The following is a 25,673-nucleotide window of genomic DNA, read 5'->3' on the forward strand; positions in this document are numbered from 1 at the left end:
GTATCTTGCATAGGAACATCACATAAGACCACATGTGAGGTTAAAGTGTTTGTTAAGTTTAATAACTAAGTGCCCGGTATCTAAAAATAATCTTAAAAACAGAGACACTTTTTTTCATTAAACTTTACAAAAAGACTTTTATTTGTTAAAATACTTACCTTTGTGTTATGGTAAACATAACGCCGATCCTTTACCCGCAGCTCCTGCTTTCTTTAGCAGATCAATGACAAATCCGGATTCCTCCAATTAATGTGTGCGCCCTCATTTGGCGTCCAGCTCGTGGGGCACGCAATGATTGGAGGAAGCCGGATCATCATTGATATTCTTATGAAAGCAGGAGCTGCAGGCGGAGGATCGTCGTTATGTTTACCATAACGCAAAGGTAAGTATTTTAACAAATAAAAGTCTTTGTAAAGTTTAATGAAAAAAAAAAAGTCTCTGTTTTTAAGATTACCGGGCACTTATTTATTAAACTTTACAATCACTTAAAAGGTCATGAAACCCAAAATATTTATTTCATAACTCAGATAGAGTATGCAGTTTTAATACACTTTCCAATTTACTTGTATTATTAAATAACCTTCGTTCCCTTTGTATCCTTTGTTGAAGTAGCAATAATGCACTACTGGGAGCTAGCTGAACATGTGGTGAGTCAATGACAAGAGGGATCTATGAAAAGAATATAGAGAGGCACGCACTCAACTGAGACAGAACAAAAGCTAGACAAATGCCCTTGCTTGTTTATAAGAACAGTACCACTCAGGGTGTAGTCTCTTTTAGCAAACTATGCCTCTCACAAAGAAGAAATATCCAGTAGCATATCAGTATGATCCTGCCCAATAACAATCCAGCCCCAAAATACCAGGCAATTCTCCTCTAAACAAAAGAAAACAACAAACCCCATACGTACGTTCCGGCCACGTCAGTGAGGTGCAGTTGCATATCTCTAGGGTATGTGTGCAAGGAGTCCATGCCTGGTTTCCCCTTTTACTGTTAGGGAGACCCAAGATCAATTTGCATACAAAAAGAATATAGAGACACACATATATGTACAGCTACCAATCAGCAGCTAGCACCCACTAGTGCATTGCTGCTCCTGAGACTACCTAGCTATGCTTATGTATACCTAGGTAAGAGAATGCAGCAAATTAGATAATGGAAGTATACTGTTAAAAATAGCATGCTCTATCTGAATCATGAATGTTTAATTTCTACTTTACTGTCCCTTTAACTACAGTGCAACCAGAAAGCTTTATGTTCACATCAATCTACAATCCATACCCCAATAATGACAAAGCAAAAAACAGATTTCTGATAACTTTGCAAATTTATTAAAAAGAAAAAAAGAAAAATCACATTGACAGGATTGTGTAGAGGCACAGATCTGGGGAAGGCTTCAGTAACTGCATTAAAGGTTTCCAAGAGCACAGTGAACTCCATAATTCTTAAATGGAAGGATTACCTAAAGCTGGCCGTCCGGACAAACTGACCAAGAACCCGATGGTCACTCCAGAGATCATAGAGGAGGATTGGAGAAAGGTGCAGAAGGACAACTATCACTGCAACACTCAACTGATCTGGGCTTTACAGTAGAGTGACCAGGAGCCGGCCTATTTTAGGTTCAGCACCCTGGATAGCGCTCACTTATTGGTGGCTACATTTAGCCACCAATAAGCAAGTGTAACCCAGGTCCTGAACCAAAAATAGGCCGGCTCCTAAACTTTACATTACTGCTTTTTAAATAAAGATAGCAAAAGAAAGAAGAAAAATTGATAATAGGAGTAAATTAGAAAGTTGCTTAAAAATGCATTTTTATAAACAAAACATCTGTGCATAGTTACTGATAATGTTTAATAAACTATGTACACATACTGCACAATCATAAATTTAGTTTTATAAACATATATACATGTATAAAAATATATAAATTCTATATATCAGTGTATTTGTATAAAAAGACCTACCCATATAACCTACTGTCCCTACTCGTCCTCGAATAGACTCTCCTTCAGGTATTTGCACAGCTAAACCAAGATCCGATATCCTGATGTGTCCTGTTTGATAAGCAAAATCACATGAACTCTGGTACAGAACAAGTCAATGCAGATCATTTTGTTAAATTAGATAATGTTTACCTACCACGATCATCCAGTAGGATATTTTCAGGCTTCAAATCTCTGAAATAAATACAAATTAAGTGTAAAAGAAAAGAGAAATTGCCTGGATACATAGAAACAGTCACATGAGTATTTTAATGGGTGAAAAAGAAAATGGATCTATCTTTAGGTAAGAGTAAAAAACCAGATTGGGAGAACTCTTATCATTTTTTATCCATGAGTACACTGTCATTCATCCACTGAATTAAATTACAAAAAGAGCACAGGTGATTTTTTATGCAATCTATATTTCACAATTATTTAAAGGGATAGTGTACTTAAAGAATTGTATTGTTTAAAAAGATAGATATCCCTTTATTACCCATTCCCCAGTTTTGCATGACCAACGCTGTTATATTAATACACTTTTTACCTTTGTGATTACCTTGTATCTAAGCCTCTGAAGAATTGCCTCTTATCTCAGCTCTTTTGACAGACTTGTATTTTAGTAAATCAGTGCTGACTTATAAATAACTGAATGGTATCTAGATTGCACACATGAACTAGCAGTGTCTTTGAAAAACGGTCAAAATGCACTGGGATAAGAGGCGGCCTTCAACAGCTTAGAAATTAATTTGACCCTAAATGAGTTTAGCTTTCAACCATGAATACCAAGAGAACAAAGCAAATAAGAAAGTTGTTTAAAATTGCATGCCCTATCTGAATCATTAATTTTGACTTGACTGTCCCTTAAAGTGCAACCACCATAATGAATAGAATATACTTTTAAAACAAAAAACAAAGACTAAAAGTAGCGCACTGTGCTGTATGCTCACCTGTAAACAATTCTCTCCCTCTGCAAATCTTCCAGCCCACAGCTAAGTTCTGCAGCGTAGAACACTGCTCGCTGCTCGTCAAAACCGGGGTTTCCCATGTTGTATATGTGAAACTTTAGATCCCCACCGTTCATAATGGTTAATACTAAGCACAGAGCATCCTTTGTTTCATACGTGTACGCTAAACTAACCTAAAAACACAAATGGATACAATAAAAGTATTTAGAGATTAATCCCCAAACAGAAAATTGCAAAATCAGTGTCAAAGCTAAAGACAACAGAAAATATGATGCACCTATATCAAATAAGATTACAATTATTCTTTATTTATGTGTCTCTTTACCCAATTTAAGGGAATATTAAACAGTGCTCCTTTGGTAAAAATAAATATGTTAAAGTAAATATAAAACAAAAAAGAAACACTGTAGCCTCGTTAGGCGATCCTAATATCTCAGTCTAAGATAAACCTTCCTGCAAAAGCCGCCTTTTCCTTGTAGGGCTGTGATAGGAAGCACAAATGTAGTGTAAAAAAATAAATAAAAGGTAAAATCCATTTAAATAAATGAATAATACATATTGCAATGATTTCTATTAAGTTTAAGCAACTGCTTAGTGCTTTTTTTATTACAACAATGAAACAGACTTTAAAGTGATGGTAAATCCAAGCGTTTAACAAATGGTAAGATTTACCATCACTAAAAATAATAATTTATTTAAAAAAAGGTGCTAAACCAACCCTGTCGCTGCGCACGGCACAGCGCTCTTCTACTAATAAGGTGACGTTTGCACCTCTAAATCAATCGATGTGCTAACATACAGAACAATGTCCGTTGACACGCACGGTTATTGGTGCGTGTCAAGAAGAGCGCTGTGCCGTGGGTGGCCGGAGGCTCTGACTTTAGCGCTGCCGCGGCACAGACAAGGTGAGTTTAGCGCTTTTTTTTAAAACTATTTTATTTGAGGTTCATTTGAAGGCATACAACATCATAAACAAAGAGTAGATTCACCTGACACATGAGATACAATTTCAGTTTCACAGAAGGTACAAACAATAAAATAAACAAAGAAGAAACATAGAGCTAATATAAATGTGTCATGTAAACCTCATATAGGTAGGATGTCAATCACCTAGAAACCTTCTAAATTACGCAATAGGCTACTGTTGGACCTCCAGAAGAAAAAGAAAATATTAAAACAAAAGAAGGTAACTGAAAATAGGAGACCACTTATGGATCTCAATGAGAAACATAATTTATGCTTACCTGATAAATTCCTTTCTTCTGTAGTGTGATCAGTCCACGGGTCATCATTACTTCTGGGATATTACTCCTCCCCAACAGGAAGTGCAAGAGGATTCACCCAGCAGAGCTGTATATAGCTCCTCCCCTCTACGTCACTCCCAGTCATTCGACCAAGGACCAACGAGAAAGGAAAAGCCAAGGGTGAAGTGGTGACTGGAGTATAAATTAAAAAATATTTACCTGCCTTAAAAACAGGGCGGGCCGTGGACTGATCACACTACAGAAGAAAGGAATTTATCAGGTAAGCATAAATTATGTTTTCTTCTGTTAAGTGTGATCAGTCCACGGGTCATCATTACTTCTGGGATACCAATACCAAAGCAAAAGTACACGGATGACGGGAGGGATAGGCAGGCTCTTTATACAGACACTGCCTGAAGAACCTTTCTCCCAAAAATAGCCTCCGATGAAGCAAAAGTGTCAAATTTGTAAAATTTGGAAAAAGTATGAAGCGAAGACCAAGTTGCAGCCTTGCAAATCTGTTCAACAGAGGCCTCATTCTTGAAGGCCCAAGTGGAAGCCACAGCTCTAGTAGAATGAGCTGTAATTCTTTCAGGAGGCTGCTGTCCAGCAGTCTCATAAGCTAAACGAATTATGCTACGAAGCCAAAAAGAAAGAGAGGTAGCAGAAGCTTTTTGACCTCTCCTCTGCCCAGAGTAAATGACAAACAGAGAAGACGTTTGTCGAAATTCCTTAGTTGCCTGTAAGTAAAATTTTAGAGCACGGACTACATCCAGGTTGTGCAGTAGACGTTCCTTCTTTGAAGAAGGATTTGGGCATAAAGAAGGAACAACAATCTCTTGATTGATATTCCTGTTAGTAACTACCTTAGGTAAGAACCCAGGTTTAGTACGCAGGACAACCTTATCCGAATGAAAAATCAAATAAGGAGAATCACAATGTAAGGCTGATAATTCAGAGACTCTTCGAGCCGAGGAAATAGCCATTAAAAATAGAACTTTCCAAGATAACAACTTTATATCAATGGAATGAAGGGGTTCAAACGGAACGCCCTGTAAAACATTAAGAACAAGGTTTAAACTCCATGGTGGAGCAACAGTTTTAAACACAGGCTTAATCCTGGCCAAAGCCTGACAAAAAGCCTGGACGTCAGGAACTTCTGACAGACGTTTGTGTAACAGAATGGACAGAGCTGAGATCTGTCCCTTTAATGAACTAGCAGATAAACCCTTTTCTAAACCTTCTTGTAGAAAAGACAATATTCTAGGAATCCTAACCTTACTCCAAGAGTAACCTTTGGATTCACACCAATATAGGTATTTACGCCATATCTTATGGTAAATCTTTCTGGTAACAGGTTTCCTAGCCTGTATTAAGGTATCAATAACTGACTCAGAAAACCCACGTCTTGATAAAATCAAGCGTTCAATTTCCAAGCAGTCAGCTTCAGAGAAGTTAGATTTTGATGTTTGAAGGGACCCTGTATCAGAAGGTCCTGTTTCAGAGGTAGAGACCAAGGTGGACAGGATGACATGTCCACCAGGTCTGCATACCAAGTCCTGCGTGGCCACGCAGGTGCTATTAGAATCACTGATGCTCTCTCTTGTTTGATTCTGGCAATCAATCGAGGAAGCAACGGGAAGGGTGGAAACACGTAAGCCATCCTGAAGTCCCAAGGTGCTGTCAGAGCATCTATCAGGACTGCTCATGGATCCCTGGATCTGGACCCGTAACGAGGAAGCTTGGCGTTCTGTCGAGACGCCATGAGATCTATCTCTGGTTTGCCCCAACGTCGAAGTATTTTGGCAAAGACCTCCGGATGAAGTTCCCACTCCCCCGGATGAAAAGTCTGACGACTTAAGAAATCCGCCTCCCAGCTCTCCACTCCCGGGATGTGGATTGCTGACAGGTGGCAAGAGTGAGACTCTGCCCAGCGAATTATCTTTGATACTTCCATCATAGCTAGGGAGCTTCTTGTCCCTCCCTGATGGTTGATGTAAGCTACAGTCGTGATGTTGTCCGACTGAAACCTGATGAACCCCCGAGTTGTCAACTGGGGCCAAGCCAGGAGGGCATTGAGAACTGCTCTCAATTCCAGAATGTTTATTGGCAGGAGACTCTCCTCCTGACTCCATTGTCCCTGAGCCTTCAGAGAATTCCAGACGGCACCCCAACCTAGAAGGCTGGCGTCTGTTGTTACAATTGTCCAGTCTGGTCTGCTGAATGGCATCCCCCTGGACAGATGTGGCCGAGAAAGCCACCATAGAAGAGAATTTCTGGTCTCTTGATCCAGATTCAGAGAAGGGGATAAGTCTGAGTAATCCCCATTCCACTGACTTAGCATGCACAGTTGCAGTGGTCTGAGGTGTAAGCGTGCAAAGGGTACTATGTCCATTGCCGCTACCATTAAGCCGATTACCTCCATGCATTGAGCCACTGACGGGTGTTGAATGGAATGAAGGGTGCGGCAAGCACTTTGAAGTCTTGTTAGCCTGTCCTCTGTCAGGTAAATCTTCATTTCTACAGAATCTATAAGAGTCCCCAGGAAGGGAACTCTTGTGAGTGGAACGAGTGAACTTTTCTTTTCGTTCACCTTCCATCCATGTGACCTTAGAAATGCCAGCACTAACTCTGTATGAGACTTGGCAGTTTGAAAGCTTGAAGCTTGTATCAGAATGTCGTCTAGGTAAGGAGCTACCGAGATTCCCCGCGGTCTTAGAACCGCCAGAAGAGCACCCAGAACCTTTGTGAAGATTCTTGGAGCTGTAGCCAATCCGAATGGAAGAGCCACAAACTGGTAATGCCTGTCTAGGAAGGCAAACCTTAGGTACCGATAATGATCTTTGTGAATCGGTATGTGAAGGTAAGCATGTTTTAAATCTACAGTGGTCATGTACTGACCCTCTTGGATCATAGGTAAAATTGTCCGAATAGTCTCCATCTTGAACGATGGAACTCTTAGGAATTTGTTTAGGATCTTTAAGTCCAGGATTGGTCTGAAAGTTCCCTCTTTTTTGGGAACCACAAACAGATTTGAGTAAAACCCCTGTCCCTGTTCTGATCGTGGAACTGGATGGATTACTCCCATTAACAAGAGCTCTTGTACGCAGCGTAGAAACGCCTCTTTCTTTGTCTGGATTGTTGACAATCTTGACAGATGAAATCTCTCTCTTGGAGGAGAGTATTTGAAGTCCAGTAGGTATCCCTGAGATATTATCTCTAGCGCCCAGGGATCCTGAACATCTCTTGCCCAAGCCTGGGCGAAGAGAGAAAGTCTGCCCCCCACTAGATCCGATCCCGGATCGGGGGCCCTCAATTCATGCTGTTTTAGGGGCAGCAGCAGGTTTCCTAGTCTGCTTGCCCTTGTTCCAGGACTGGTTAGGTTTCCAGCCTTGTCTGTAGCGAGCAACAGCTCCTTCCTGTTTTGGTGCAGAGGAAGTTGATGCTGCTCCTGCTTTGAAATTACGAAAGGAACGAAAATTAGACTGTCTAGTCTTGGCTTTGTCCTGAGGCAGGGCATGGCCTTTACCTCCTGTAATGTCAGCGATAATCTCTTTCAACCCGGGCCCGAATAAGGTCTGCCCTTTGAAAGGTATATTAAGCAATTTAGACTTAGAAGTAACATCAGCTGACCAGGATTTTAGCCACAGCGCCCTGCGTGCCTGAATGGCGAATCCTGAATTTTTCGCCGTAAGTTTAGTAAGATGTACTACGGCCTCCGAAATGAAAGAATTAGCTAGTTTAAGGACTCTAAGCCTGTTCGTAAGGTCGTCCAGAGTAGCTGAACCAATGTTCTCTTCCAGAGACTCAATCCAGAATGCCGCTGCAGCCGTGATCGGCGCAATGCATGCAAGGGGTTGCAATATAAAACCTTGTTGAACAAACATTTTCTTAAGGTAACCCTCTAACTTTTTATCCATTGGATCTGAAAAAGCACAGCTATCCTCCACCGGGATAGTGGTACGCTTAGCTAAGGTAGAAACTGCTCCCTCCACCTTAGGGACCGTTTGCCATAAGTCCCTTGTGGTGGCGTCTATTGGAAACATTTTTCTAAATATCGGAGGGGGTGAGAACGGCACACCGGGTCTATCCCACTCCTTAGTAACAATTTCAGTAAGTCTCTTAGGTATAGGAAAAACCTCAGTACTCGTCGGTACCGCAAAATATTTATCCAACCTACACATTTTCTCTGGTATTGCAACTGTGTTACAATCATTCAGAGCCGCTAACACCTCCCCTAGTAATACACGGAGGTTTTCCAGTTTAAATTTAAAATTTGAAATATCTGAATCCAGTCTGTTTGGATCAGAACCGTCACCCACAGAATGAAGTTCTCCGTCCTCATGTTCTGCCACCTGTGACGCAGTGTCTGACATGGCCCTAATATTATCAGCGCACTCTGTTCTCACCCCAGAGTGATCACGCTTACCTCTTAGTTCTGGTAATTTAGCCAAAACCTCAGTCATAACAGTAGCCATATCCTGTAATGTGATTTGTAATGGCCGCCCAGATGTACTCGGCGCTACAATATCACGCACCTCCCTCTGAGCGGGAGATGTAGGTACTGACACGTGAGGCGAGTTAGTCGGCATAACTCTCCCCTCGTTGTTTGGTGAAATTTGTTCAATTTGTACAGATTGACCAATACAGTTAGTACATAAATTTCTATTGGGCTCCACTTTGGCATTGCAACAAATGACACAGGTATCATCCTCTGAATCAGACATGTTTAACACACTAGCAAATAAACTTGCAACTTGGAAATACAATTCAATTAGAATAATATTAAAACGTACTGTGCCTTTAAGAAGCACAGAAGATTTATGACAGTTGAAAATTAATAAATTGAAACAGTTATAGCCTCAATCCTTGTAAACAACACAACTTTAGCAAAGGTTTAATCCCATTAGCAAAGATAACAAATTCTGAAAGCAGGAAACAAATTACAGAATAAACGTTTTTTATCTCAGTCAAACTATAATTCTCACAGCTCTGCTGAGAGAAATTACCTCCCTCAAAATAAGTTTTGAAGACCCCTGAGCTCTGTAGAGATGAACCGGATCATGCAGGAATACAATGAGTTGCTGACTGAAATATTTGATGCTTAGTAAAAGCGCCAAAAAACGGCCCCTCCCCCTCACACACAGCAGTGAGGGAGAACAGAAACTGTCAGAAAACAGATTAAGCAACTGCCTAGTGGAAAAATAGTGCCCAAACATTTATTCACTCAGTACCTCAGCAAATGAAAACGATTTTACATTCCAGCAAAAACGTTAAACATAATCTCTAGTTATTAAACAGCTTTATGTATTTCATACAGTGTAATTCTAGTGAAGTACCATTCCCCAGAATACTGAAGTGTAAAGTATACATACATGACATTATATCGGTATGGCAGGATTTTCTCATCAATTCCATTGTCAGAAAATAAAAACTGCTACATACCTCTATGCAGATTCATCTGCCCGCTGTCCCCTGATCTGAAGTTTACCTCTCCTCAGATGGCCGAGAAACAGCAATGTGATCTTAACTACTCCGGCTAAAATCATAACAAAAACTCTGGTAGATTCTTCTTCAAACTCTGCCAGAGAGATAATAACACACTCCGGTGCTATTTTAAAATAACAAACTTTTGATTGAAGATATAAAACTAAGTATAATCACCATAGTCCTCTCACACATCCTATCTAGTCGTTGGGTGCAAGAGAATGACTGGGAGTGACGTAGAGGGGAGGAGCTATATACAGCTCTGCTGGGTGAATCCTCTTGCACTTCCTGTTGGGGAGGAGTAATATCCCAGAAGTAATGATGACCCGTGGACTGATCACACTTAACAGAAGAAAACCTCATTTTTATAGAATTTTAGAACTCACATTTTTAAGTCAAGTTTTATCAATAGTCTAGATTTATATAGATAACTAGAATGATTAAGAAAGGCACAATGCTATTTGGCTCACATACCTGCATATCTGTTAAGAAATAGGTAGTAACATGGAACTTACTAAGAGGGAACTATGCATCTGTTCAGAAGAATTCCTCATAAGATATAAAGTGTAAATAAAGAGCAAAATTTAGTTATTCATGAACCAGGAAGGGTGAGTTTCATGATATATTGCCTCAAAAGGTGTATTGTGGGCTGCTATTATGGATATATTGTGTGAGATAAGATGTATCCCTTACCTCTAGGGTTAAATAACAAGACTTGAACACCAATCTCAAAGAGAAACTGTAGATGAGACCGGATACAGTGGATCTAATTTCAATATCTCGGCTATGTTATTTAGTGAGCAGTAGCAAGGGAATATCTCTTGCCAGGGCAAATAGTGTGTTAAAATAGAGAATGGGCCACAACAGCACAGTGGATAGCAATAAATTCCTATGTATGATATCCAGCATTTGGCTAGTATATATACTATGAAGAGTGAACCAAGTAAAATATTTTATAGATCCAGAGCTTCCGTTTTGACAGCTAAGATAGCACATAAAAAGAAGTCCAGTACTCTTACAGTTCATAGTATAAGTAGGACTTATACACACATATAACCAAAGGAACAAAACTAGTACAGTTGGCACAACATAAACTGCCTACAATATGAGAATGTTCCCCATCACTAAAATATGACATGCATGGCATTATAGAATGTGGATATTGTGAATAATACTAGAGCAGGTCCAGCCTGCGCAATACTCCATGTCAGTGCGTATATGGGACGATATAGGACTTTATACAGATAATATAGATTAACAAGTGGGATGGTCACTTAACAGCAAAAACATATTAATCCCTCTGTCAAAGGAGCACCAAGGTAAAGTACATAATGGAAGCTTAAAGTCAGTGCATATAAACGCAACTTGTCATACACTAAAGGTCAAAGGCATAGTTGAAATGATGAGTGTCCAAGTAGTGAGAGGCTAAAAGTACACATCTGGTAGTTGCAAGCTGTCCTTTGTGTGATTAAGTAAACTTTAAGGCGGTTTTCATAATACAGGCTTAAAGTCAGCAAATACTAGCTCAGTAGTCTGCCGTGGGGAGCTGAAAGTCAAGATGGCAATATAAAGTACCCAGGTATTTACCCCACTCCTTTACACGACAAGACCCAGCTGAGCTCCTTCTCCACCACTAAGGATGTGTTGCCAGAGTCCTGATGCAAAGGTAAGGGGGTCACATATAGTAGCCTGAGCAATTTTGAGTACCTCAGTTGACTCGTGATTGTATCCAGTAAAAGTGAATTGCCAGAGTCCCACAAATTGGACCATGAGGCCCAAACACAGAGGGCAAGCAGGCCACCCGGATCCCACCTAGGGGGCAGTGAGATTATGTAGAGAAGCTAATGGAGCTGCAGAAGAACCGGCTGGGGCCATTTTGTACAACTGAGGAACACAAGTGGTCTTGTTGCAGCTGAGGGAAATTATACAGCGCGCAGCCCTTGGTCTCCATAGTCGTGATCCTTTTTATGAACTGGAAGCGCTTGAAAGCTGCACCCTGCACCTCCCCGACTCTGCGGCGCGTCGGACCGGAAAACTTCTAGATTGATGGCGTGGGCTTGGGGAAGTCTGGCAGAGCTCTTTAAAGCGGTCGGTTCTCTTTTCTCCAGCACTGTTTCAGGTTGCACTGATGTTTCCACGGCTCTAGGCTCTCGGTCACCCACTGATACTTTGAAGGTAGGGTGTGGAAGCTGGGGCCCCAAAGCGCCGTCACCTCCGCCTTCTCTCACACAGGATTCAGTTTGGATGGGTGTTTGGGCCGACCAGGTGCTACTGTGGTTGGATACTGTATAAAGCTTGTCTTCCAAGGCAGCATGATGGGAAGCAAGCAAGCTGTGTAGCTCTTCCAGAAAGTTGGAGGGGATCTCCATAGCAGATATATGGTAGTAAGCGTTAGTCAGGAATGAGGCATGCAATGCTTTTTTAATTATATAGTGTGTCTTACTGGAAAAAGTATATGCAGTGTCTTGTGGGATATCACTGCTTTCTAACGACAGGGCCCACTGGTATCCAGCCGGGGGGTAAAGATGGTAGGCCGCAACCTCTGAAATAATCCAGTGACCTGAATATTGCCTCAAATCCAAAAAGAATTATATTATATTAAAGAGCTTGCTTTACTGTGGAATCTTACTCTAAGATATAAGGTCGATGAGGTGGTAAAGAGTAGATTTCGCATAGATATGTGGCAGGAGGTAAAAGAGCTGTAAATCTTGCGACTTGTCATGGCTGCCACCCGGAAGTTCCCCCCGTAGCACCTTTTTTTTAATAAATGATCACTTGAACTCAACCTTATTTTTAGTGATGGTAAATCCTAGCGTTAGCTTTACCTTCACTTTAAAGGACCTTACGATACAAAAATCACATGCTTCCATTCTTAGCACATGGCATTTTTGCATTGCTGAGGGCAGTTGCACGTAGCCACCTTTCCGCAGCTAACTTTCTGCTCACGAGCTGCGGTACTTGCAGCTCCCTGAGCAAGACTTATGTGTTTAACCCCGTTGCAAGCGTTAAACACTTGGTTATCTTTAGACATCGGCACCGGATTTATTAGTGTAAGCGTGTAACACACAAATATCACGATTTGCACAGATATTTGTGTGTTTTACCTCAATGTGATATTTTTTTAAAGAGACATTTTACTGTAATAATAAAATGCTTTAATTCATTAGAGCACATTATTAAAGACTCAATTCTAAGAGCATATACACACAGCCAATCACCGTATGTACCCTGATCATGAAAAATATTGGAGTGTGTCTAATCCCTTAAGAGAGGATAAAACTGAGACAAGCATTGGTTTAATAATAAAATACTCCAATAACATAGTGCATTTATTTTATGATACTTTGGAAAGATTTGACAGTATACATAAAGAAATAATCATACAAACATTGACATAACATTAGGGATATATATATATATATATATATAGAGAGAGAGAGATAGAGATGAGATAGAGAGAGAGATAGAGAGAGATAAAGAGATAGAGAGAGAGAGAGTTAGAGAGAGAGAGATAGAGAGAGAGATAGAGAGAGAGAGATAGAGAGAGAGAGAGAGAGAGATAGAGAGAGAGAGATAGAGAGAGAGAGATAGAGAGATAGAGAGAGAGAGATAGAGAGATAGAGAGATATAGATATATATATATATATATATATATATATATATATATATATATATATATATATATATATATATATATATATATATATTTTCGAGAGCATCCACAGGTACCAAATACCTTTCTATGACCATGTAGAGATGACAGTCTGTATAAGACGGAATAAAGGGAGAAAAGCACACAAAAAGTAACTAGTCTAGTGCTTGACATAAAACAAACAATGTCTATGTCACATCAAGCAGTATTCTCCCCCCGTAACCTTCTACATTATTAGAAGTGGAACATTAGTAGCTTAAGAGCTATTGAGCGTTTCTTCAATTCAATGATGGAACAGTGTCTTTCTTCCATAATCTGGGAATCACTTAAGCTATTTACCAGCAACTGAAAGACTGTTATGAGGTTTAGATTTGAGGAAGCATTGAATAGGAACGTAGTGAATTTTATTACTCCAGTAGAATGTCCCATAAACTCATTAAGTTGAGACAAGATATGATACAGAACATCAATAAACAAATTTAGTATTCAAATATTAAAAACATGGATACATGCAATAAAGATGATGAGTTGGAGATAGCAAGTTGTATTGTGACAACGAAATACGGGTACATTATAATAGACACACATGATCAACAGAAGAAACACAACATTTTAATGGAAACTAAAAACTTATTTTACAGATAAAAGTGCATTTTGCAGCTGATCGTCTGACCAGTGGTGGTAAAATAATGGCATAAATTGCGTCTCCCTCACTCATTCCACACAAACTCCTGTTCAGGGGATATTGGCTGGCTGGGGTTATATGCAGTTGATGTCAGAATTATGAACATTTTGTATGTAAGAGAGGATGCAGTGTATATACTAAAGAAGTTAGAACTGCATATTTAGATGAAACAATACATTAATAAATCTATAATGTAGTCTATAAATAGTGTACTAGTAGAGAGACAAAGGTAAGCATTTTTGGCAGAAAAGTTCTCTCGCTTAGTGATCACACAAATGAATCCTCTTTAAAGAACCAATCAAAGCCCAGAATAAATAAAATGTCACATTCCAACCTCTATCAGGAACAGAATGGTGTAGAGTGAGATATTGGGCCTGGTGATTTAAAGCTCTCTGCTGTGGTGAGATTATCTAAGAAATCTCATTAGTACTGTGAGGTCCGTCAAAGAATTTTAGAAAGGCACATTTTAGCTGAGGACTGTTAAACTATTTATACAGGGATCTGGGTGTGAAGGAGACACATACATTACAATATAATGCTCAAAACAAGTCCAGTAAAATTCTGCGGTATTTCTCTCTATTCCGGAGAGTTTTTGATCATCTAACCCAGATTGCTTATGGCCAAAATACTTTAAGGACAGTCTACTCTAGAATGTTTAGTGTTTAAAAAGATAGATAATACCTTTATTACCCATTCCCCAGTTTTGCATAATCAACAGAGTTATATTAATATACTCTTTACCTTTGTGATTACCTTTTATCTAAGCTTCTGCAGGCTGCCCCTTATCTTAGTAATTTTAACGGACTTGGATTTTAGACATTCATAAATAACTCCACAGGAATGAGCACATATGGCACACATGAACTAGTATTGCCTAGCTGTAAAAACTGTCAAAATGCACTGAGAAAGGAGGTGGCCTTTAAGGGCTTAGAAATTAGCATATGAGTCTACCTAGGTTTATGCTTTAACAAAAAATACCAAAAGAACAAAGCAAATTTGATGATAAAAGTAAATGGGAAAGCTGTTTAAAATTACATGCCCTATCTGAAAAATTATAGTTTAATTTTGACTAGCTGTTCCTTTAAGTTAGAATGGATAAGTCATGTTTATACGATGGGTTAAAATACAAATTAAAAAAATTTAAAACTAGAATAAGAGATGATTCAACCAGGGGTTCTAACTGGATTGCAGCGCCAAGAACAACACCCGTAACTTGGGTTATTTTTATACATAGACTTTGCAAACTTCTAACTAACAAAATAAAAATAAAATGCAGGTGATGCCTCTTATTGTCTATGGGTGTCAGATCCAGACCCTTTAAATTTACATGGCATTTCTGTAACAGAGATCCTCATATATTTTATCCAGGATAGATCTACACACAATCTTTATGTTAATGTTGCTGCAGAGCATGTATGCAGTGTGAACCAACTATATGACTAAACCTAGGTAGGCTCATATGCTAATTTCTAAGCCCTTGAAGGCTGCCTCTTATCTGAATGTATTTGACATTTTTTACAGCTAGAGGGTGTTAGTTCATGTGTTTCATATAAATAACATTGTGCTCATGCATGTGGAGTAATTTAAGAGTCAGCACTAATTGCCTGAAATGGAAGTCTGTCAAAAGATCTGAGATAAGGAGGCAGCCTACAGAGGATTAAATACAAGGTAAAAAGTATATTAATATAACAGTGTTGGTTATGCAAAACTGGAAAATGGTAAATAAAGGGATTATCTATCTTTTTAAACAATAACAATTTTGGTGTTTACTATCTCTTTAAATAGTATTATATTGATCTATGTACACACATTTTTGACTAGAAGCAACTCCCACCAAAGGAAATAATCTTAGAATGTACAGATTTTAGTGGCTTTTACTTCTATCTCTCAAAATACAGACTTTGCTATGCTTACTATGCCGAGAAGCCTGGATCAGGGGTTTGCTGGGTCCCAAAAGGGTATTGAGATAAACACAAATACAAAACTCAACAGCCATTTACAAACTCCCAACATTCTTGGCTCTTACCTAAATTGCTATCCAGACATTAGATCATTTGTTTTAGATAGAAGATCAGTTCTATCAAGTGAGCTGGAACTCTTTGAAACGAAAAAACTGCACGTGGAAAAGAATAAAGTAATTTTCTGGGACAATCCCTCTGTCTCTAATTTCCATGGGACAATTCAGGATTCCCTTGAATTTTGCTACGGTCTAACAAATTGTCCCAAATTTGTCCCTAGGATTTCAATATTTATTGCAGAAATTATTAAATATTTGTGCTTTGGATAACAGAAAATCGAGGCCTTGACCTTTGATTTATCTAAATTACTTCTGATTATTATACTTCACAACTATATATTTAATATTACAGCGCTGCATAATATTTTGGCGCTTCGTAGCGTTATTAGTATTATTATTATAACCATTTATTTATAAAGTAATACACTGCCCCACCTGGCTACTTCATAACGCCACCCCGCTAACAAAATTTTCGGTGGATATCTTTTTTTTTTTAATCAAAACACAAACAAACAAACTAGTATTTGCATAAATTATTCTCCAGCCCTCCAAAAAAAATCCATCCAGATTTGAAAAGATGGGACAGACAGTATACTATAAAATAGTTTTTCCCTTAATGTGTTTCCAATTACTTTTTTTTACCAGCTGCAGAGTATTAAATGTATGAGATTTGCTTTTTAAGGTTTGTGTATATGAATTAGCTGATTTTGTGTTTTGAAGCCACAGCCTAATAAAATGGGTTGAGCTTGTAGGTATAATCAGATCTTATTACTTTATCACATTGTGTACATATACATGCTTCTTTATCTTATATCTGTCCATAAACCAATCACCAATACTTGGAGAGAACAATGGAAAATTAACATTTTATTACCTTATCTCTTCTATAACCCACCCCACTGGGAGTGTAATTTCTTCTGCTGGCTGTGTTAACACAGCTTGGCCTCGAGACCAAAAACTTTCAGGATGGGTGGGGATACCACAGGCTAAATAAACTATTTAAATTCCCTATATATGGGTAATGGAAATACTTGTAAACAATTTAATACACTCCAGCCAGGTAAAGTGGATCAATGGGAACAAATTAAAGGGGAGACATTTTTTGAGTAAACTGTCCCTTTAAGTAATAAGCCTAGCACCCACTATAAAACTGATAGAACAATACTATTTGAGGTCTTCCATAATGGTTTAAATGTATGTTTAATGCATTTCAGATGTTTTCCTTTAAGTAGAGTGTAAATCTTATTACTTTTAATAACCTATAAATAGCATATCTTGAACACATTTTTTAACAGGATATCCTATAAACAAAACAAAAAAATGCATTTTGTGCTCCTTTAAACGAAGGCACATTCAATTAACAAAAAGATAAGATGCTTTTAAATATCTTGTGCACTGAGTCATGCATGTAAGCTCTTGGCAAGCCCACACTCTACAGTACAGGGAATTAGAATAACCAAGAAATCAAAGATCTCTCCAATGTGTCCACTCCAGTTCTTTAAAATAAATAGCACTAATGTGCACATTTCCAATGCCAGTGAACCAACAGATTAGGACAGGGGTGGCCCCAGGGTGGCTACCAGCCTTACTGCCTGCAGTATATTTTTTTTAGATTACAGCCAATGTATGGATACACTGTCAAAAAAGGTCCTACTCTCCTCCTTCACTATGACATAGGTAAAGGGGAAAGATTTGTCTTTTGAATCCTATGTTAAAGGTACACGAATCCCAAAAATGTTATTTAATGATTCAGATAGAACATCATTTTTTAAACAACTTTCCAATTTACTTATATTATCAATTTTAATTCTTGATATGCTTTGTTGAAGGAGCAGCAATGTACTACCTGGAAGAAAGCTGAACACATTGCTAAGCCAATGACAAGAGGCATATATGTGCAGCCACCAATCAGCCGCTAGCTCACAGCGCTTAAGCCTACCTATGTATGCTTTTCAACAAAGGATACCAAGAGAACTAAGCACATTAGATAATAAAAGTAACTTGAAAAGTGGTTTAAAATTACATTCTCTGTCTAAATCATGAAGGAATATTTTTGGGGTTTCATGTCCCTTTAATCTAGGCCAATGTAATACCATTCCACTAGCACAAACCTAAGTAATGATTAGACAGTTGTAACGATATGGAAAAAAGAATGTAATCTAAGCACTCCTAGCATCTTACTCCACTAAAATGCATCATATTCCACAAATAAGCATTCTAGGGACCACTACCGCAATTATGCGCAATGTTATTCTCACTAAAGGGACGATATTGTCAGCCAGCTACTAGACGATTGCAAATACATCATATTTACAAGAATATAAATGGGAAATTATTATATAGAGTTTAGTCATTAGAATTTTAGTCTTGGAAGGTAAATGTTTGAATGTTTAAAAATGTATAAGATAATGTTTTTTATGTTCCAAAGAGCAGGAAAGGTCTCATTAATTTTTTAGTACAAATCAATGCTGATCAACCTTTCATGTCCGCTTTTCTGTTTTAAGTGACTGAACCTGTTTGACTGCATAATTTATGTGTCTCTACTCTCTTAAGAGGGAGCGTCTGATACTGAAGCGAGGGGCTGAGGTGACTGCACAGGTAAGAGGATAAAATAATGAGATAATTATAGGATAGGCCTATCCTCAGGAATCACAGATGACTGCAAACAGCCTACACTGTGTTTTTAGAGCAGTTATACAATAATTTGTCAGCACTGTTCTTTACAAGATCATATAGTATACTAGCCAACGCTTCTGTGCTGGTAACACTTGACTAGTGTTCTATACAATACCAGAATTCCAAAGTGCCCTGTGTTCTACAGGATCCTCTGCATCACTGTTATACCCTTCTCACTTCATGCCCGGCCTTCTAAAAGATTGCCTGATACAGTGACCCCTGTTCCAGATAACCTCACTTCTCAGTGCTATTCTGTTTCCAGAATATGCTAATAAACTGTGTTGAACAGTCTAAAGGGGCATCCAAACCCTGATGTATGGATTCCCATATAATTAAGCTTTGGTTCTGGTTTCAGATCAAAATGTTAGGAAGCTATGTAACACAGATACTGTAGTAGTATTTTTTTTAGGTTATGCGAAGTCAGGATGGACCATATTCATGGTGAGAGGTGTGTTGTGGGCACCTGATGTGATCTAAAGCATGGTTGCGAATTCTGGGACACGGATGAGGTTTCTGGATGCGTTTTACATGTCCATGAAAAATTTTTTGGAAAAGGAGAGGGGCTTTTGGGACAGATCTCGCCAGACAGTTGCTACAATACAAATGTGAAACAGTTGTGAGCTATGAGACACAAGGAGGAGGTATCCTTTTCCGTGCTCCTCTTGTACAGAAGATAACTGTTTTCCTTCTCATACATTCTCCCTCCATAATCGCCTTACAAAAGGGTGACATTTGGTCCCATAATGAACAAAAGCTTTGGAATTAGTCTAACAAAGTCTTGATATTGCAGCGCACACCACTAAAAAGAGACTAGAACCTTTAAGAATAAGGGAAGTTTCTCTATAATGTCCATGTAAAAGCTGTAAGATCCACTTCCTTAAGCACCAGGTATGATGTGTATAAGAGTCTTCCATAAATGAAGAGAGCCAGCCACCTCTCTTTAGAAAGAGGAGAACCTTCATTTCATTCTGTTTAACACACTAAACGCTCATAACTCCTTACAAATTAGGGTTGTGGGAGATTGTTAGTTTAACCAAGCAAAACAGAAGATTTTATAAAAAAAAAATAGAAAGCAAATAATGCGCTACCACCCAATAAAAACTACAAATTAAGAACCAACAAATTATAGTAACAAATACATTAAACAATGCTATTTTCCACACACTGCTTCTCAACTTAGCAGTTTATAAATATTCATGAATGTTCAGAAAAATGTCTCTTTAATCAAAGGTGTAATGTTGGAAAACAGGTAATCGTGATGGTCCTCTATATCCCTTTTATTCAGCGTGTCTTATGTTGCAGCTTCTCAGCACAGTCCCATCAAAGACTCGTTTACAAAAAAATGCTGAAAAATATGAAGAAAGAGAAGCGCAGCACGCTCTAAGTGTAATCTGTTTGGTAGTTATCAATTATCAAAACCCCCTTCCCTGGGTATTACTCACAGTATCACTCTTGAAAAAGTTTCTGGCATAGAAACGAAACGTACGTAGAGAAGTTCTATTTTTAAAGTTATTGTCTCAGGGAGGTTACCAGGGCTCAGATGTTGTGGGCACCTATTGGGTGAGTTGAGAGACACAGATTTGTAAGTTTTTATATTTTATTTCACAATAAACGTGTTATACTTTAAACACTGGAGTGGTATCCCTTCCATGTTTGATTGTGGACTGCTGTGGGAAAGTGAAACAATCTCTCTGGTTGGACAGGCTTTCCAGACGTCACTGAGGGAGGTTATCTGAGGAACAAACTTCATGATTGTATATAACCTGATGCGCACATCACACAGAACGATCCTGTGAGTAATACCCAGGGAAGGGGGTTTTGATAATTGATAACTACCAAACAGATTACACTTAGAGCGTGCTGCGCTTCTCTTTCTTCATATTTTTCAGAAGATTTTATCAATTACAAAGTATATGATCTCTAAGATTAACTCTACAGAATAACTATCCTTTTGTAAAGCAACATATAGAAACACCCAGCACTCACCAGCTGGCTCACAGCTAAGATAAAAACACAACTGGAAAGGTTAGTTACCGCATCTGGCCAAATGGGAAAGCTCAGGCACCACGTCAAGGTCCTTACCATTGCCTGAGTCCCTAACACAGCCACACCATCATGCGAGCTCACAAAGCCAAAAAACTGAGAACAAAGAAGGGGTGCACAGGTGGATGTAATCACCCATAGAAAATACAAAACATGGAAAGGAACTGCACTCCAAGACCGGATAAGGTACACATCCTGTGACTCAGCAACATCCAGCCCTGGGTGCTAAATAGCACTCCAAAAAAGCTGTGATGTCACCAGAGCCACAGGCAGTTAACCCCAGTCTGGAATGGGTGCAAGAAACAAGGGGGATTACAAATAAAAAGTAATACAGCACATAGAAACACCCAGCATTTACCAGCTAGCTCACAGCTAAGATAAAAACAGAACTGGAAAGGTTAGTTACCGCATCTGGCCAAATGGGAAAGCTCAGGCACCACGTCAAGTTCCTTTCCATTGCCCGAGTCCCTAACACAGCCACACCATCATGCGAGCTCACAAAGCCAAACAAACTTGGAGTGCAGTTCCCTTCCATGTTTTGTATTTTCTATGGGTGATTACATCCACCTGTGCACCCCTTCTTTGTTCTCAGTTTGTTTGGCTTTGTGAGCTCGGTGATGGTGTGTTAGGGACTCAGGCAATGGAAAGGACCTTGACGTGGTGCCTGAGCTTTCCCATTTGGCCAGATGCGGTAACTAACCTTTCCAGTTTCTACTTTTTATTTGTAATCCCCCTTGTTTCTTGCACCCATTCCGGACTGGGGTTAACTGCCTGTGGCTCTGGTGACATCACAGCTTTTTTGGAGTGCTATTTAGCACCCAGGGCAGGATGTTGCTGAGTCACAGGATGTGTACCTGATCCGGTCTTGGAGTGCAGTTCCCTTCCATGTTTTGTATCCTTTTGTAAAATATAAAATACTTTTAAGTTATTCCTATGCAAAGTAATAAAACGGAAAGCTGATGATACTTACTACAAACTGACTATTTACTTTTTCTAAAATCTGCTTCTCATTTAATGCCATAGCTTCTCCTTTCCTCTTTTTTATCCGCTTCTTCTCTAGCTTCTTGCAGGCGTACATTTTTCCAGTCGCTCTCACTTGACAAGCGCAAACCTAGGACACAAGTGTGAGAATTGTGTAAGAACAGTGACTCCTCCTTAGCAGGACAGGTGGTACAAAATGTGTGATGCACGAGCCTCTCACCTCTCCAAAGCCTCCTTTACCAAGCACCCTGTAATGTCGAAATGTGTTCTTAGTCACTGGTTGCCTTTTTGGGGATGAAAAGAAGATAAAAAGATCAACTATTATAGTTTTATTCCAATTTCCATTATATCGCTTCCAATATGTTATACTGTAAAGATGGTCTTAAATCCTTAACATCCAAAAATAAAGTATCAAATAATTCTGAGTATTAAAGAATAAAATCACCAGTTATTTTCCTTCTTAATCCATCAGATAATATTAAAAATAGTAATTAGGGATGTGCATTCGTCGAATTCAGCAGCAAACTAATGCAGAAAATGGTGGTCGCCAGAGGAATTCCTTTATTTTCAGAGCCCGATTTCCTCTTGTTCACAAGAAATAATCTGGCTCCGAAAATAGCCAAATGCCAATGGCGGCCGCCAAATTCTGCATTTATTTGCTGCTGAATTTGAGGAATGCACATCCCTAATGATATCAACAACTACTTTTAATACTATAATTTATTTGCAGTAAATCTTAATTATTTGGAATATATGGCTATATTGAATATACTTTAAAAGGTGTTTAAAACCATAAACATCCTCATTAGATTAATGGCATTTAAAAAAAATTCAAATAGCATGGTCTTAACAAGTAACAATACTTTGAGTTTTAAGAGATAGAAAGGTCAGAATTGCATGTGCGCATTTCAATTTTGAATAGAAACATTTTTGCAATAAAATTCCATTGTCAAAAATGCTTTTGGTGAAAGTTTTTCAGCATACACACATATACTGTGAGTGCCCAGTGCACCAGCAAACACCACACCTGTTAACAGTGGCTTGCATGACTATATATATATATATATATATATATATATATATATATATATATATATATATATATATATATATATATATATATATATTTCGAATGAAGAAAAATACCGGCACCCTCCAAACTCTATTGGTTCATATCACTAAAGCATTTGATCACTCAAAACTAGCTGCAGGTAAAAAACTCACTTAACCATGAAACTATGAAATGTTAGCAGCACAATAAATCAACTTGATAACAAATAGAAACAAATAAGCAAAAAATATACAAAAAATATATACATATGTGTAAGGGCTATTTTACTAAATTTAAAAAACCCAAAATATCATCACATGAACGAACAGCAATGAAAAGGAGATAATAGGCAGAAAATTAATACATCTATAGTATAACAAAGTACATAATATAATTCAATATAATGCATTATATATACTGTATATATATATTTCACAATAAGCTTGATTGTATTATGTAGGAGCAAATATCATGACCAAAATTATTTATAATAATGACAATACAGATAACGACTTTAGGTTCCTGTGTACTATACTATTCTGTAGGTGATACTATAGAATGCCTTAAATGTTCAGCTGAAAAGATGATAAACCCTTGGTTTAGTAAAAAATGCCTCCTGAAGAACAATCACTTCAATATATTTGTTGTTCAGAGATTATTCCCAATAATTAATGAAGTCATATACACTATTAAACCCCATAGGGACTCTAGTCCCTAGGGTGAAAATCCAGAAAGCCTCCCATTTGTGTACCAATTTGGTGATATTACCACCTCTTTTGGGTACTCTGACTTGTTCAATGACCATCCAATTAAATGTTGTATTATCATTGTTGTGATCCAGAATAAAGTGTCTAGCAAGATCAGAACTATGTTTAGTTCTCTTAATATCTGAGAGATATTGACGGATTCTCACCCTCACCTCTCGTGTAGTGCAACCTACACATTGTTTATTATTGCAACTGCACCATAACAAATATACCACATTTTTACTGCGACAACACAAGAACTCAATTGATATTCTCTTTCCGTGGCAGAACTGACAAAATTTTGTCTTTTTTCAATAAAGCTGCATGGGATGCATGGCCCACAGCCCCATTTATACATCCCTCTATTATCAAGCCAAGCACTACCACTGTTTTTGGAGCGTAATTCACTTGGAGACAGAATATTCCCTAGGGTAACTCCCCTCCGATAGGAAAAACGACAGCCTTGTCTAACCACATCAGTTAGCTGATCATCGGCTGTAAGCATAGGTAGATGCTTTCTGATAATCTTACATATTTGATCAAAGTCTGTTGAGTATTGTGTAACAAATGAAATTTGTTTGCCTTCTTTATTTTGTTTACTCTTTGCTTCTTTATCTTTTAACAGTAGTTCCCCCATTCCTTCCACATCGCTTTTGGATTTTTGAATAACCTCATTCTTATAACCTCTTTGTTGGAGTCTTAGCGCCAGATCTTGACTCTGCAACTCACAGTCTATGGAATTGGAACAGTTCCTCTTCGTTCGTATGAACTGTCCTTTTGCTATGGCAAAGGGGACCCTCCTGGGGTGGCAACTTCTTCCATGCATGAGGGTATTGCCTGATATAGGCTTCCTAAAAATGGTTGACGAAACCAATTAATTTATAGTATCTGCTTTCAAAAAGTAACATCTAGATAATTAATAATGTTTTCATTAAATTTGTGTGTAAATTTTAAACCCCAAGGGTTTTCATTTAGATATCCAACAAAAGACTTAGCTCTCTCACTGTCTCCTGTCCACACAAAAATGAGATTGTCTATGAAACGATGGTAAATCTTAATATTCTCAAAAAAACTAATTGTCGTCCCCATAAATATAGGTGGCTTCCCACCATCCCATCACCAAATTTGCGTAGGAAGGTGCAAATTTAGCACCCATGGCTGTACCTAGGGACTGTAAATAACAATTACCATCCAAAAAATAATAATTGTGAGTTAATAAAAAACGTGTAACAAGGAGTAAATAATTTACAAATTCAGCCGAATAGTAGGTGTGGGTGGTTAGGAAATGTTTAATCCCTTCCAATCCCATATTATGTGGGATTGATGAATAAAGGGATACCACGTCAATTGTCAGCCAGGCATATCCTGGTTGCCATTTTACTTTTGCCATTTTCTGTAATAGGTGCTTAGTATCTCTTAGATAACTATGTAATCTCAATAATAAAGGTTGTAAGATGCTGTCAAGCCATTCCGATAGTGGTTCAAAGATAGACCCTATGCCAGACACAATGGGTCTACCTTTTACCAATTCAATGGATTTATGAACTTTCGGTAATATATGTATAATGGGGGTTGGATTTATGAACTTTCGATAATATATGTATAATGGGGGTTACTGGTTGATCAACCTTCAAAAATTCAAAAGTATTCCTATCAAAGTGACCATAATACAGTCCATCATCAAGTAATGAAAACAATTCAGCTTGAAAACGCCGAGTAGGATTTCCCATCAGAAGTTTGTAATCATCAGTGTTAGAGAATTGTCTCAGGATTCAATGCGAGTTAACATCCCATACCACACTACCACCCTTGTCTGCTGTCTTGATGACTAAGTCATGATTATTTTTGAGAGCATCAAGTGTTAACCTCTCTTCTTTAGAAAGATTAGGGTAGCATTTTTGTGGCTTAGGATAGATTAACCAAATCCAACTCTATTCTCTTTTGGAAATTAACTAATATATCTCCTCTTCTCTGTAACGGATAAAAGAGAGATTTAGATTTAAAACCTTGATGTGAATTTATCACACCCGAAATGGAAGAGCTTTCTTGCTCTAATGAGACCAAAGACTGTATGTCTCTCTCCTCTGAGAAATACAAGAAGGGAACATCATCACTGTATAATACTTATTGACCTGATTGAA

At 38.3% G+C, this 25,673-nt stretch overlaps 1 protein-coding gene across 2 annotated transcripts in view; it reads right to left on the reverse strand.

The window, feature by feature from the left end:
* GRK4 (G protein-coupled receptor kinase 4) overlaps window positions 1-25,673 on the reverse strand; it is a 592,539-nt gene that overhangs the window by 57,974 nt on the left and 508,892 nt on the right. For both annotated transcript variants that reach the window (XM_053704194.1, XM_053704195.1), the window contains exons 7-11: window positions 21,956-22,019; window positions 21,725-21,865; window positions 2,933-3,123; window positions 2,140-2,177; window positions 1,965-2,054 (exon numbers count right to left, since the gene is read on the reverse strand). In XM_053704194.1, coding sequence (XP_053560169.1) covers window positions 1,965-2,054; window positions 2,140-2,177; window positions 2,933-3,123; window positions 21,725-21,865; window positions 21,956-22,019 — 524 coding nt within the window. The remainder of the gene's footprint in view (window positions 1-1,964; window positions 2,055-2,139; window positions 2,178-2,932; window positions 3,124-21,724; window positions 21,866-21,955; window positions 22,020-25,673) is intronic.

This window comes from Bombina bombina, chromosome 2, assembly GCF_027579735.1.
Source record: "Bombina bombina isolate aBomBom1 chromosome 2, aBomBom1.pri, whole genome shotgun sequence".
NCBI classification, from domain to species: domain Eukaryota; kingdom Metazoa; phylum Chordata; class Amphibia; order Anura; family Bombinatoridae; genus Bombina; species Bombina bombina.